A 16,522-nucleotide genomic window follows, 5' to 3' on the forward strand; every position below is an offset into this window, starting at 1 on the left:
TAACCAGTTTTTTGGGGCAACCGCATCGATGCCAAGCGAGTCCTGATCTCCTGTTCACAAGAACTCTGTCAATGTTTACCTACATAACATTCCAATTACACAAAGAGCATCTCATCCTCCTACGTAATATACTATGCAAAGAGATGATTCGAAATCCCAATACACGGGATAGTGTGTAATGTGAGTAGAGTTTTTTATGGGCAGGAGATTCCAAGTCATGCCAAACACCGCCTAAATGGTCTTCCGTCCCACATTACACACTAGAGCTCGAAAAGCTCATCAACTTATAAAAAATTAGATATTTTTCGGTTTCTCTTCATTGGTTTCTACTGGAATTGAAAATCTGAACTCATTTGATCAAACCCTCTCCTTCGAATAGGAAGAAAGTTCGATCATTTACTCCAAAGATTCCCGAGAGAGAAATAGAATGGATTTTGAGTTAAGAGCCGCAAGAGAGAAGCTTGAGAGAGAACTGAAGGAGGGGAAAGAGAGGGCGAGGCTAAGACTCCAAAAAGAGAGGAAAGCCAAGCAAGAAGCCATTCGCCAACGAGAAGCCATCGAAGCCGCTCAAAGAATTCGTAGGGTTGATGCTGCAGAAGCACAACTCAAGGTAAGACCTCCCTCATTATTGCTTTTAGTTTGGTTTGATTGGTCGGTTTATGCGTGTTTACGATCTTTTGTTTATCTTCATCTATTGATTCCATCTATGGATGATATTCTTCCTCCCTCACTGAGAGCATAGGTTGTGTTTTATTGTGAAATAGGTGTTAGACATTCTGGTATGCCCTTAGCTTCAATCGGATTTGATATACTTTTGTTATTTAGTGGAAATAAATTAAAGTTCATGTTTGATTCATATTGTTTGGTATAATTCTGTGTAAGACCCTAAAACTGGACATTTATAGAAACTTGTGTTAATTTTAAATGTTCACAGCCATTGGATAAGTCTGGGGAGATTTATCCTACCAATGCTGATACTGATGTGCCACCAAGTGTTGGGATGGCTTGTTTTGGCCATCAGGGTAAGACCCAAGGCACATGCAGTATGAGATTGCTTGAACCCTTGAATCGGACCAGATTTCCAGTATTGCCCTAGACCTTTGAGATAGATGGGCAAAACTGGAAAGTTGCACCTGACCCCTAGACTCGATTATGACACATCACTAGGTGAGTGGTCATAGTGACAGGAGATCAGGAGATCATAGTGACACATCATCGGGCTGTCTTTGATGTGTCAATCAGTAAGATCCTTAGTGGGGGTCAAAACTTGGACATGTTGGGTTAGTCTGAGAATTCATCTGAGTGAGTGGTCATAGTGACAGGATCAACCCCTTTGTCGAACAATGGTAATGATCGGGAATGCACTCTCTCTGATGGAAACCAAACTGACGGCAGTTGATTTCAATCGTTGGAATTTTGTTTTGCAAAAATAATATATATATATATATATGTATATGTACGGTTTCAAAAGATTTGCAAAAGGTTTTAATTCCCAGGATCCATGTGAGTAGAGAGTGTGGCACTATTCCTTGCAGCCGAGAGAGAGGTCTTCTCTTGTCGGGCAGTGTTTGATCATTAAGGGCTGAGAGGTTAAGTGTAAGACCATTTAGGATAATACCTGATGGGCTAATCTTGCACCTGCCCACAGTCTCTGGGTTTTTATAAGATGGCTTGGCCCAGGGACCACTTAATGTAAGTGTTGGGCTCATAGGGTCCATGTGATGGGCTCAAGGGGGTCACTGAGTCTTTCAGTGAATTCGGCTTGGCCTTGTAACAAAGGCTGGGCCGAACCCATGTGATTGGTGTGTAGATCAATGCTTGGGTCCCACACCATACAAAGAAGCCCAACTGGGCAGCAGATTGGAAACTGGTTAAACACTGAACACTTAATGGGCCAAAAGCCCATTTCGAACTGGGTTGATATGATCACCAGCTCATGGGGCGAATCTGAGATTAATGTTAGTAAAAGGATTGGGTCCTTGACCTTATCCATTTCAAGAGACCAAATTCAAATTAGATTTGAATCTGGTAACCTCCTGATAAGATCATGAATTAACTAACTTAATCTGCAGATAGGATTAAGATTAAGCCCTATCCAAATACTGATTTGAATTGGGATAACTCCCAAAATATTGGGAGGTTTCTTAATCAAGAAGAAAGAGGAGAAAATCCTAGCAGAAATATCAGATTTCAAACTAAGGGGTTTGAGGAAGCAAGAAACACATCCTGCAATCTGAGATCAGATCTCTCACAGACTCCAGAGAGAAGAGACAGTTCTGCCCTCTTCGTCCCTGGACTTCTCCTCCTCCAGCCGCCGCCACTCCCTGTTGGAAGATTGGATCTTTGCAGTAGCAAGAAGTCAAAAAATCAGTTCTTGATAATAGTCTTGCAAGAAAGACAAAAGGATTCGGTGTTCAAGGTTTCCAGAGGGTTCTTGTGAAGAATCCAGTGTGTAGGACACACCCTGCTGGTTCTGTTCCATCCACAGCTGTATCATCTTCAGCAGGAGCAGATCTTGGTTACTTCTTTGGGCGTGAACACCAACTTTGAGAGATATTATTTCTCCGGATCAGGTATAATCCTTAATGTTTCCTTTTGGTTCAGATCTGGTTTGTTTATGGTTCAAGTAGGATCCTTGAATAATGCATTCTAAATTTAGGGAATATGATTCCCAGTTGGAAGAATGTAAGAATTTTTTTTTTGAAATCCGCCCTCCATTCCGCACCCTTCTTGGCGTCCATTAGATGGATCATACCATTCTTTCAATAGGTACATTTGGATTTATTTAGGGGAAACTCTAATTATGAACTCTATTGATAGTAGAATCGAATATAGTATCTACCAATATGATATTGGAATTTTAACTATAACCTTCCATTTTGCATCAACTAAGTGAATATTACTTTTGGAGCTTGTTTGTCTCTACCTGAGTGGAATTGTTTTTGTTATCTAGTCAGCTGAGCTGTTACTGCAGGTTCCCAATTTAATCTGTGTGAACCATATATCATGTTCCATGCGTTTGAAATCAACTTAATTGATATTGTCGATTGCCGATGCCTCCTTGGGCAGATATTTTTTCCACTTGATTGATTTTAATTTCGAACTTGTACCAGAAATAATAGTTCTCCAACTTATTGGCTGGGTCCATAAAGAAAAATCAACGAACTGCATTGATTTTGTAAAGTTCTATAAAAATGCTACTACCTGTTAAAAGAAAAGGAGAATAAATGGAAGCAAAGAAACAAATAAACCCATATATAACCTTTGTTCACTCAATTGGATGCAATCTATGTTTGTTGGAAGCCCATAAATGATTCTCTAAGACTAGTTTGTTTATTGATGCTTTCTTTTAGGGGTATTCAGTCGCCAATTTTTTTTTTTTTTTTTTAAAACTGTAAGGTAAAGTATCTCATTATATGCCAAAAAAAGTTACAAGGATAACCCCTATACAATGAGATTCTGTACAAGGAAAAACCGAACTGACCCAATTACAATAAGCCCAATAACAACAAAAAATCTTACAAATTCCTTACAAAACGAAAATTCTGATAAAAAAAGAATTTGTATGTCTATTCTTGAACAGAGAGTGATTTGCCAACCAAGAAAACACCATGCCCAAAACTTTTTTGAGAACCTCTTCTTTTGAACCCTGCCTCCCCTCAAAAACTCTGCTATTTCTTTCACAACACAGTTGCCAGGAGACTGTTTTAGGGATGATGCTCCAAGCTACTCTTTTAACCTTGCTTAACCCCCCTTAAGAACCAAGCACCTATGAAGTCACATCAGCCGGGAAGCACATCTCCACCCCAATCAAATCCAACATTCTCCCCAAATCTAGTACACAAACTCACAATGCAAAAAAAAAAGACTAGTGTGTTCCACACTCCTATTACACATGATACCAAAAATAGTGTATTCCACCCTCATTCACTCACCAAAAATAGCAATTGTGTTCAGTGTCCTATTAAAATATATGGAGGAAAGAAAGGAAAACCAAAAGAAAAAGGAAAGCCAAAGCAAAGTAGTAAGGCAAATTTTATCTTTGACCTGTTTTGTTTTCTCTCCAAAAAGGAAGAGAATGCAAAAGGAAAACAGTGGAGCATGAGAGGGAGCAAATCTGGCTTGGCTCTCCTAAGAAAATCTTTGTTTCTTTTCCTTTCTCTTTTATTTTTATTATTTTTTGCTTGTTAAGTTGACGATACACATTAGAATTAAGTACAAGCTTTCTGCTTAGTGATTTAAAAACTGATTTTCTTTTAGAACCAAAGCCCCTATGAAGTATTGTACTATAAATTTCAAAGGATGCCTCATCTTTTCATTCACCAGTGCCAAATGGCAATATGGCAGGAAAACTCAACATCTTACATAAGATTATCCGAAATATCCATCAACTAGGAAGGTGAATGAAAATCTCCCCTTCTAGGTTTTCATCGAATCCTGAAGAAACTCTGCTGGATGGTAGAAAGAGGGCAAAGGCCTTTTTGCTTAGGCTTTATATGGTTAATAAAAGAACATTATGATAAGAGTGAAAAACCACTTGCTCATGGTTGAAACCTTGAAAATCCTTAAGAAATAAAACCTAAAACACCTACTATCTTTCCTATGAATGTGGACTCTGCATAGGATTTCCCGTCAAAGAATTTATGATTCCACTCTTCCTTGAAGCTCCAAAGAATGGAGTGAAGTTCTACAATATTCAGGAAACAAAAGTGTCTTTTCAAGATCCATGGCTTGTATTGGTCTTGTTTATTTTGTTTCCAGGTTGCTATCCTTATTTATACATTTGACCTCTAAATGTATTTAAAATGTTCTTGTTGATAAATTTCACCACCATTTATAAATGATTTAGGCTGCATTTTGCATTGGCTATTGCATATCCAGTATCCACAACAAATCTCTCCTTATGGATAAGGAGGCTTTGTGCCTTATGGATAAAGATGGATATGATAGGTAATAAATTTTGAGTAGAATCAGGTTCTTAAAAATTCTACCTAATCATTTTAAAATTGGAAAGGGTAGTCTAGTTTAATGAGCTGATACTTGTTTTAAACCATGGTCTGGAAGGTATAATGGGTACTACTGAATTTCATTAATGCTTTTAACTGAACATGTTTGCTTGTAAAACTCTTCAAAACTCATGGTCTGAAGAAGATATAGAGCAATAAGTAAAAGAAGCTTCTTTCATTCTTATCTCTTACCCGACAAAATAGTTTTTTTCTCTGTCTATAAGGATAAGAGCTTTTATTTTATTAATGCTCCAAAATCAGTCGTTTCTCCTTATGCCAAATACAGTCTTAATCCTCCAATACAAAAGTTCCATCCTGTATACCTGTCATTAATCATGTAATTTTTAATGGGTCAAATTGTTATTAAATAGTATATGGTAATGCCCATTATCACTACAAAAATAAATAATTAAAGAAATAGCAAATAAGAAGAAAACAAGGCAACCATTTAAAATAGAAATTTCAATCTCTAAATGGTAGGACACTGCGATGCAATGCAGCCATTAATCTTTTGTGGTAGCATAAGGACCTCAATGATTTGTCATTGGCTTCAACAAGAAACATGATGTATTAAGAATATTAGGGTTAATTTGTATTAAGGACCTCAATAATCAGTCACAATTGAACTGCAAAGATCCTCTCTTGGGCTAGTACATCCGACATAACAGCTGAATCATTATTTTGTAACTAGCACACTTTCAAAATTATGTGAAATCATATATGATGTACCAGTATATGTTGCCTTCACCCCCCCCCCCCCACCAAAAAAAACAGAATATTTGAGGAAACAGAACCTAGAACAAGAGAAATCCAATTATCACACTGGAAATTAACTGAGGCACTTATTCGGGTGTTTTGAAATTGAAGAACTGTTGAACCTTGAACAATCACCTATAGTATCCAAACTGCCGTTTGTTAAAGGACATTCTTTGAAACATAATATAATAGGCCAAGAGACTCCATTTTGAAAAATTGTTGTCATTCCCTAAGATCCCCTATATATGATGGTTATTAGATTGCAAACATGTTTAGATACATATACAAACTAATTTTATCACCAATAATTGTTGATTGGCCAATAAGCATATCATGCCTTGTGACATTGAATGCTTGAGAATAAATTTAAATAGTTCATAATTGAACTCCCCCCCCCCCCCCCAAGCACGCGCATGCACGAAAAAAAGGAAAATAGCACATATTGCATAAATTTATATGGTTAGAAGGAAGGTAGATGGAAATTACCATCAAAATTTACACGGACTTTTTTTTATATTTCCCCTCCAATCCGTAGTATTTTTATGGATAATTTCATGAATACAAGTAATTAAAAAGTTTTTCATTTTTACCTCAGGCTAATCAACAAATGGAAGAAAGTACGCTTGCTGGAAAAGGAGTCATACTTTTTCGTATTTTAGAAGCTGTGCCTTATCAGGGTTATGGAGATAAAATTAAATTGCCACCTTCCTGCTTCACTGAATTGTCTGATCAAGGCGCCCTTGATAAAGGACCCATGTACTTTCAACTTTCAAAAGTTCAACAAGATGGTTCTCCAACTACAGAATCCACTGAACAGCAAAATCATGGTACTACCCACTCAGGTGTTCTGGAATTCACTACAAATGAAGGATTTGTTGAACTTCCTCCTCATGTATGGAACAATTTATTTTCCTCTGAGCCTCCAAGCACTCCCTTGATTGAGGTTCGTTATGTTAGGCTACCAAAAGGAACCTATGCCAAACTACAACCAGATGGCATGGGATTCTTTGACATACCTAACCACAAGGCAGTCCTTGAAACAAGCCTTCGGCAGCATGCTACTCTCTCGCAAGGTGATGTGGTCACAGTCAACCATGGTGAGCTAAGCTATAAATTGCGAGTTCTAGAGCTAAAACCATCTTCTAGTGTATCTGTACTTGAAACAGATATTGAGGTTGACATAGTGGGACCTGACTTGGCTTCAGGGAGGGCAGATCAGCATGTCTTGGTCCCACTCACACTAGGAAAGGCTGAATCTGGAATTGTCAAGGAAGGGAAATATAACTATTACAAGTTCACGGTAGATACTGACGTTAGTGAAAAAATAGCCTCTGGCTTTGCCAATATTGAGGTTAGGATAGAAGCAGAAACAAGTAGTGGGGACACTGATCTCTATGTCTCTAAGCATCCTGTCATATTCCCAAACCAACACCAGCATGAATGGTCTTCCCATGATGTGGGTTCAAAGGTTTTGTTCCTTGGTTCCAAGGATGAGAACCTTGGTGCAGGTACCTATAGTATTGGTGTCTTTGGCTTCAAGGGAACAACAAAATATCAAATTGTTGTAGGTATTGAAGATAATAATAGTCATAAGGTAGGCGAACAGGCTGCAGCTTCCTCGTCAAAACTGGATTCAGACTCCTTGGCATGTCGGAATTGTAAACATTACATCCCTAGTAGGAGCAGTGCACTGCATGAAGCATATTGCTTTAGGCACAATGTCATCTGTCAGCATGCTGGATGTGGGGTTGTACTCAGAAAGGAGGAAGCTGAAAACCATATGCATTGTGAGAGATGTGGGCGAGCCTCCCAGAAAGCAGAGATGGAGAAGCACATGAAAGTGTTCCATGAGCCACTTCATTGCCCTTGCGGGGTAATCCTTGAGAAGGAAGAAATGGTAAGCATCAATTCCACCACGAAATACATATTCAGTGGCAGCATCTAAGAGCATGAAACATGGTTGCCTCTTTGTTTTTTTTCTTTTTTCTTTTTTACTTTTGAAGGCAAAGGCATGTATATTTCATTCGATCCAGAAACTTGAATACAAAGAATTGGTAATGGTACCAAGCAAGAAAACCCAAGACAAATTCTTAGAAAGAACAAAATATACATGAATAGTGGATAAAGGAGAAGAAATTAACTTCTGCAAAAGACAAAAGGTGAGTAAAATCACCAACAGAAGAAACAGCAATCCACCCAAAGTGAGAGAAAGAAACAGGAGGGACGCTCAAGAAAATGGCGAGGAGGCAGTAATAGTGCAACCAGGAAAGCCGCAAAAGGCGGTAGAGTCCCAAAAACTTAAACCATTTCCAATAATGCAACTGCCACCAAAAAAGCCACTAAGAAACTGCAACTGCAACTGCCACCTAGAGACTGCAACCGCCACCAAAAAACTGCAACCGGTGGCGAAAACGACCTTCGTACCAAATCGACAAAGGATTTGGGCTTTAAGAAACAACCAAGGATGGCAACCAAAGTAGCAAATGTGGCCAACGCCCGACAAGAAAAGATTGAATAGTGCATCCCCTGTACCAAGTTCCCTGCACAACAACAGCAAAGAAAAAACAAAAAATAACAAAGGAACAAAAAAGAAAAACAAGTAAAGGGAAAAAATAACAGAGGATGGAAGAAGGGAAGAAAAACGACAGATGATGAAAGGAGGAAGAAGAACGACAGAGGATGAAAAAAAAGAAAAAAACAGAGGATGGAAAACAAACACACAGAAGAGTGAGAAAAAGAGGGAAAACTAAGACTAGAGAAAGGGAAGAAGAGAATAAGAGAACCCAGTGAGAAAAGGGAGATGGGTGGATCGAAGGCGGAAGAGGAGACGAAGCAAGGCTGAGAAAGTAAAACCTCGAGGAAGTCTCGAGAGGGAGGCTCTCTCTACGAGAGAGAAACGAAGCCTCTGGAAATTGGAGGCAGTCAGTTACTTGGTAGATTGAATATGTATTTTCAATTAATCTAAATATGTTTCATGTTTTTGACCAGGTTCATCACCAGTCCACTGTCTGTCCTCTACGCTTAATAACATGCGAGTTCTGCAGGGACATGGTTCAAGCCGGGACCTCTGCAACAGATATCCGAGATAGATTGAGAGGACTTTCCGAGCATGAGAGTGTCTGTGGATCTAGAACAACACCATGTGACTCATGTGGGCGCTCTGTCATGTTGAAGGAGATGGATATCCATAGAATCGCTGTGCATCAAAAGAATTGATAGTGAATTCTTGGTTTCCACTTTCAACTTTATTTGTCACTGATTGAAAAGGCCGATTGTTATCATACAATCCATGTTCTCACTGGACATCTATATTTATTCAACTTTGTCGTCAGTTGTAATAGTAATGCAAGTGCTGGTTACTATTGTATTTGAAAGGTGAATCGATTCACCAGATCTGGTCGTTTCTGGACATGTACACGTCCATACTGCATATATGCTCATGGATCCGTAACAGGATTGTTTCTGTTCCGCGTACATGTTAAAAGGAAACGGCCTCAAAATTTGGCTGAAGTTGCTTTTGCAGCAATTTATGGCTGTTTAATGATCATCCGAAGAAAAATTTGATCAGGGCCTACAGAAGAATCACCCATTATAAGCCCATGATGACCATAGGTTGACACTTTAACCAGTTGACGATTCTCTACTGCCACACACCTTGATATGTACCACAAATTGGAAGCGGATAACTCAGGCGCAACAGCAATCAGACAGGGTCAGTTTAGTTGCTGGAATAGGGGTCTGGAATCGAATGGGCTATTTCGATTCCAACTGCTTGGTTGGGCGGAATCGAAATCCCATTCTCATTCCTGTTGGAATGGCATTCCTCCATTGCCCCTCCTTTGGGAATGAAATCTCATTCTTGTTGATTTTAATTCTCATTTTTGTTTGAACCAAACAGATTATGGGAATGGACCATTCCAATTCCCATTCCCACTATGGACCAAATGGATCCTTTGTTCTTGATCTGTCAAATCTTAGGGCCCCATTTGATTTGCATGAATAGAGGTCTGGAATTGGAATCGGAATGGGCTATTCCGATTCTAACTTTGATTGGGCGGAATCGAAATCCTATTCCCATTCCTGCTGGAATGGCATTCCCCGTTTGAGGGAATGACCATTCTCTACCCCTCCTTTGGGAATGAAATCCCATTCATATTGATTTCAATTTTCATTACCATTCCAGCTCCAAACCAAACGGACCCTTTAGACCAAATTTTGATGAATCTCCCACCCCCACCACCTCCATAAGAGCAGCGAGCAGCAGCAATTTATGGGGGCCCACGACCCATCTACACGTCTTGTTTCCCCAAAGGCCCAAACCCAAGAATACAGGATACGTTCGTGGTAGAAAGCGAGTCATCTTGCAATTTAGATGTATTTTACAAGTTTACACGACCCATCTCTCACCGCTCGATGTGTGGTGAAAATGATGGGCTCTCCCTTAACTAATTTTGGATTAATCGGTAAAGATCATGATGGGAAGTGTGTTGCTCTTCTTTTTAGCTCAAACAATGCAGTCTCTAAAATGCAAGCAGAAGCAATGGCTATAGGGATGGTAATGGGACAGGTTCCGTGAGTGTTTTATAAATTCTAGACCATACTTTTCCATACCTGCCCCCAAACCCGTAGTGGGTTGGATTTTGAGAATCCAAATCCTCCCTGCATATGAAAGTGCAAAACCCTCCCCAGTCCTACTCTTCTCACATTCAATGATAGGCCGTAGTGGTGGGTTCGGTTTAAAACCCGCATCTAGATTTTTATTATTTCATATAATATATAACCAATAAATAAGTAAAATAACACAAATAAACATCAAGATTTCTAATTATTTGATTAAGAAATATAAAAAATATATAGATTATCAATTATCTTTCATATAAAATTTAAAATATTATTAAATTCAACACATAGTACATAAAGTTTATATACTTTCCAACAATATGTGGATCAAGGAGGGTCAGGCTTAGGAGCCAGATTGCCTTCGTTTAAGCTATGTTTGGTTTGAACTTTCTAACCAAACACAGCGTTAATTCAGGCTGTGTCGAGCTCGAATACAGTTGGTGCTGCTAATGTTACGTTTCTGTTAAAACATATTGACTATTGTTGAACTCTCTTCTGCACTTTTTGTTACGTTTAGGTTTGTTTGCTGTGATAAGAAATTAAGAACACTGTTGTGCATTCAGTTACCCAAAGAGGTCTTTGGGACAAGGGAGAGTTTATTTCTTTTTTTTGACTGAATAGCTGAGATGGTCACTGAGCATTCCTCCAAATATGGAGGTGCAAAAGACTTAAGGCTGAGTTTGGAAGGAATAGAAATGTAAATATGTAGAGTGCAAAACCTTATAATTTGTATTATTTTGTATGTATTTATGTTGTCTATATTTGTATTTGTACTCTTTCCAAAATGAGCATAAATACATACAAAACATAAGGTTTTGCACTCTACATATTTGCGTTTGTATTCCTTCCAAACTCAGCGTAAAGGGTCCATTTGCTTTGCAGTCAGAATCAAAATCCTATAATTTGTTTGGTTCCAGCAGGAATGGGAATGGAAATTATAATAAACAAGAATGAAATTTCATTCCTAAGTGAGAGGTAGAGAATGACCATTCTCTCAAATGGGAGAATGTCATTCCAGCAAGAATGGAAATGGGATTCCAATTTTTCTTAATCAACCAGTTGGAATTGGAATACCATTTTGATTCTGATTTCAGACCCCTATTCCCCCAAACCAATTGGAGCCTAAATCTGTGTAACTGCAAGTTCCTTATGGTAAGATTGGTAGGTCGGTAGACCTCACGTGCACACCACTTTGTCCCTACCCTTTAATCTAGAGTTTGGATATCTTCTTCACACTAAGGGTGTCCATGAAAAACCGAAAAGCCAAACCAAACCGAGAAAACCAAACTGAAAATGTGGTTAATCGAACCAATTGGTTCGATTTTGGTTTGGTATTTTTGAAAAATGAAAAACCGGTTCAGTTTTCGGTTAACCTACAAAAAACTGATGGTTAACTGAACCGATCGGTATATATATTTATATGTATATTTTATATATATTTTTAATAAATGTCACATATTTTCTATATATTATATATAAATATATTCATTATATATAAATATATACATATAAATCTCTTAAACTACTATTGTTCATGAAATTGACAAACTGTATCCTTATTGTTTATATATTGTCTTAAAGTACCCTTAAGTTTTCTAATAATTTTCCATCACACTCACGTGAGTGGTAATTGTTTTAAAATTCCTAAAATACCCTTATTATTCACCGCCACTATTGGAACCAGCATTGGCCCCCGACACTCAGCTTCAACCCGGCCAGCTCTACTTCGTATAACCTTTCTCCGTGTTTCAGTCCAATGCCTCTCTCGTCGGCCTCGTCTCTCTAGCCACAAGGCTCACAGTGATCGCCAAACGCGGCGTCTCCGCATCCGATGCTAGACACGCAGAAAGCAATCCTATATCGAGGCTTAATAGCTCCGACCGAGTCACAAGCAGTATGACACAAGAGGCAGAGCTAGTGGCTTATCGATGTCAAACGTCAACTACGGCTCAGTCGTGGAAACCCATCCTTGAGACCATTTTATGTGAGCCTTTCTCCTTCTCCAATCTCGATCGGAGTTGTCTCCACTTCTATTCTTATCCTCTCCACCTACTTAGCCTCTGTGCTCCATTTTATGCTTCACCACTTCTTTTGGACCAATTATCTTATCCTTTATTGCTCTTGCTACATTTCCAATGGGGCTGAAAATTTTGCCCCTCCCTGCTAAACCAGTACCCTTGTTTTTGTTTTCAGAATGAGAAGATTATCCTTTTATCGCTCCTAATACATTTCCAATGGGGCTGAAAATGTTGCCTCTCCTTGCTGAACCCGTTCCCCTGTTTTCTAAATAAGAAGCTTTATCGCTCCTGCTACATTTCTTATGGGGCTGAAAATGTTGCCCCTCTCTATTGAATCCGTCCCCTTATTTTCAAAACAAGAAGAAAAGAACCAGAACCCATCAACATCTCTACATGGCTGATTAACAGCTTCCTTCACCCATCAGCATCTCCACATGGTTGATTAGAAATTCCTTCCAAGCAATTAACTGTTAATGAAGTGAACAAATGAAAGCAACTTGTTGGGAGTTACAGTTGCAAAGAATCCATGAAAGACAAGCAAGTAACACATGTCAAGAGGAATCTGTTGTAAAGTGATGAATCAGAGATGAAAGTGAGAGGTGTGTTTCTGAAGTTTATATTATGTTGTTCGATTCGAGTGTTATCATCTTCTATAACGTACGTCACTAGGTTCTACTTCTTTTCTTGTTCTGAAAATGAGGGAGATGTCTCAAATACCGTTTTGGGTTTTGGAGGTTCATTTGGAAAAAATTGAAAATCATGGGTTTTTTTATCAATTGGGTTTTATTTTGAAAATTCGATATAGTGAAGGGCAAATTTGATATTTCATTTTTCCCGTTAGTGTTTACCAGCATGTCAATTGTTAGAAAATTTAAGGGTATAGTTTGTCAATTTCGTGAACAATAGAGGTAGTTTAAGAGATTTATCGTTATATTTATAATAATCTATTTATAAATATATTATATATTTTTATAATATTTATAATATATTATATAGCATTTATTATTTATAATATAATATTATACATATATTTATATAATATATATTATAAATATAAAAAACCAAAAAATCAAAGAACCGAACATGTCAAAAACCTAAACTGACGGACCGATAAACTGGTGGTACTGGTTCGGTTTTGGTTTGGGGAAATGGAAAAACCGGTGGTACCGGTTCGATTACCGAACCGTGGACACCCCTACTTCACACCCACTTCATAGCATGTTAATGTTGCACATCAGGTTTAGTTTGGAAAGAGTATAAATACAAATATGCAAGGTTCAAAGTATCGTAAACACAAGATGTATCGGAAAGACAATTTTAAGAGATGTATCGAGATACACTTAGGATAATATGGATATGGACGAAAAATCAAGATACACATAAATATAGTAGAAAATTCAAATAAATCCCAAAAATACATTATTAACAATATTTACAAATTTTATATGATTGTAAATAAGTCACTTAAATGTAAAAAAAAAAACAATAATTTAATGGTTTATATAAAGTGTGACATATCAGGACACAATTAACAACTGTTGAAAAACGATGGAATAACTAAAATGTAAAAAACAAAAAAAAAAACTGAAATGTGAATGTCAATTTTCAAAAAAAAACAATATAATTAATCTTAATATTTATTAGTATATAAATTTTAATAATTAATTGTAGCATTTATTAATAAACACTTGTCACTCATTAAAAAAAGTAAAAGTTTACTTAAAATTAAAAATACATATGATCATAGCAAATAAATATGTGTCGCTCAATGGCAAACAGTGTAGTTGTTAAAATCAAGTGACTAAGGTTTAAACCTTGCTATAACTAAAATTTGAAGTTTTTACACTAACGAAACAAAATTAATGAGAGAAAATCATTAATTAAAGGAATTAATGAGAGAATTTGAATCAGACGCTAAAATTCAAATTTAAATTTAAATTTGCTTTGGAGTAAATGACTAATTAATAAAAGAGAAATTAGACTTAAATATAGGAATAACAACATTAATGAGAGATTTGGTATTAAATATTGATTAATGAAATTAATGATGAATCGAAGTGATCAAATGTAGTATCAGACTATTTCTTTTCTGATACATATGAAAAGAAACGAAACAAAGGATTTATACACGTTTCATGTATCGGGCTTTTGTCGAAACGACATGTATCGGCTGATACGGCCCGATACGTTGTGATATTTTGAACCCTACAAATATGTACAATACAGATACATATAAAATAATATAAAATATAAAGTTTTGTAATCTACAAATTTGTATTTATACTGCTTCCAACTGAGCCTTTGGGAGATGTTCCCAATGCATAGCTGCAAATACTGTCAAGTCCAGGTGGGCATCAGTAGGATTATGTGAGGAGAAAATCCCATGTAATGCCTAATTTGTAATACCAAAAAACAGTGCAGAGAATAGTAAAGGACACTCTTATCTTATACTTTTCACTAATTCATTTGTGTGTAGTGCAATTTCATTTTCACTAGAACAAATTCATGAGAGTGCAAATAAGAATAATCTCTGACTCATTTTGTTTTGGGTTTTATTTTAGGAAAAATCATAAAAACCTCTGAAAGTCATATAAACCTCCCATGTGATTTGATCAACATAGCAACCACTATAGGTTTCATCTAATAATTATGTTGTTTAAGAGAAGAAAAAAAAAAGTGATTGTAATTCTCCAAAGAACATTGAGGTTGCGTTTGGGAAGAATATCGAAAATGCATATATGCATTCTAGTTCAGTTTTGCAAGCATTTGATAAGAATGCATTTGAGTATTGAAAATGCATATATTCATAGACACTAGTTCAATGATATATGCATTCTTGTTCAGTTTTGAAAGCATTCGATAAGAATGTATTTGATTATTGAAAATGACAACAATCAGGTGAGAAGATGGTGTTTGATCGTAAAACTCATTTGCAGAATTGTCATCTCTAAGCCTGAAGAAACATATTTGTATTTGGTTGATAGGGTACTGCTTATTATTTAATTTGTTGATTTATAATGAGAACAAAGTAAATGATGACTAGATAGATGTTGGATATGAAGAAACTTCAAATAATATGAATTAGTGGAATCAACACCAGCATTTGAAACTATTAACATTGAATTGAATAACTGTTTTGTTGGTGTTTCTTTAATACTTACAAGAGCGCTGGTGAGAGAAACTTTGCACGCTACTACTGATGAGAGGAGCTTCACACACCACAGGTAAGATGTGTCGTGAGTTTTACGATAGAGCAAAAGAGGAAGACCAAAGAAAAATAAGGTGGAACCGATGATAATGTCCAATGCCAGTTAAGTGAGAGATTGAATGGTTATGCAGCATATGTAATTTATGACTTGTGGGGTTGGGTTGGGTTAGCCTAAATCTAACCCAAACACAGTCTGAAAAACTAGGGTTGGGTTGGGTTGAAGTTCAAGTCAGGGTTAGGGTTGAAAAGTATGAATTCAACTTAATTTTGGGGAAGATTAGGTTGAAGCGTTGACTAACTTGATCCAATAGAAAACCCAACTTAACTTCATATTTGCATATATAAATATGTATTTATGAATGTAAGCACTTACTACATGCAAATCACTATTCATGCATGTATGCAAATGCAACTATGCATCCATGTGTGTGTGTTTTGCTACGAGTATTTATGTATATATGTATTTATCCATCTTTATATGTACGCATGTACGTAAAGAATTTTTATTTTAAAGGCTAAAATGTGATAATTATATTCTTTTACACATAATAATGCTAATATTGAATTACTATGAATCCTTAGAATCGAAGAAATAAATAGATTTGGCAAAAGGAAAGTATAGAAGTTAGGCCAACCCAAGCCTAACCCAAATTTTGAGGGTTGGGTCTCAGGTTAGGTTTAGAGGTGGCAATTCTACAAGAATTTTTTGGGATGTGTTTGAATTTTAACCTTAGGGTACCTAGTATTTGAACCCAATTATATTATATTTAACGTGGGTATCCATTCCCAACACCAATTATATAAATCCATATATATATATATATTATTTATTTTATAAGAAATAATATATGTAGCAAAAAGAGTTAAGAGAGGATTGAAACCCTTGTCCTTGTATCCTATTAGAGGTATCTTTT

At 36.8% G+C, this 16,522-nt stretch overlaps 1 protein-coding gene across 2 annotated transcripts; it reads left to right on the plus strand.

Moving 5' to 3' along the window:
* The first annotated feature begins 270 nt into the window (after positions 1–270).
* Positions 271–9,136, plus strand: LOC148878327 (uncharacterized). Of its 2 annotated transcripts, none has more exons than XM_088965141.1 (3): positions 271–610; positions 6,358–7,659; positions 8,751–9,136. In XM_088965141.1, exons 1-3 carry the CDS (start codon positions 428–430, stop codon positions 8,976–8,978), a joined length of 1,713 nt encoding a protein of 570 aa, XP_088821267.1. In that variant the 5' UTR covers positions 271–427; the 3' UTR covers positions 8,979–9,136. The 2 variants fall into 2 exon arrangements, with proteins under 2 accessions (XP_088821267.1, XP_088821268.1); XM_088965142.1 differs by having other exon boundaries at positions 8,807–8,987.
* The last annotated feature ends 7,386 nt before the right edge of the window (positions 9,137–16,522 follow it).

Source organism: Nelumbo lutea, chromosome 1 (assembly GCF_056320005.1).
Source record: "Nelumbo lutea isolate HS-2025 chromosome 1, American lotus-T2T, whole genome shotgun sequence".
Classification (NCBI taxonomy): Eukaryota; Viridiplantae; Streptophyta; class Magnoliopsida; order Proteales; family Nelumbonaceae; genus Nelumbo; species Nelumbo lutea.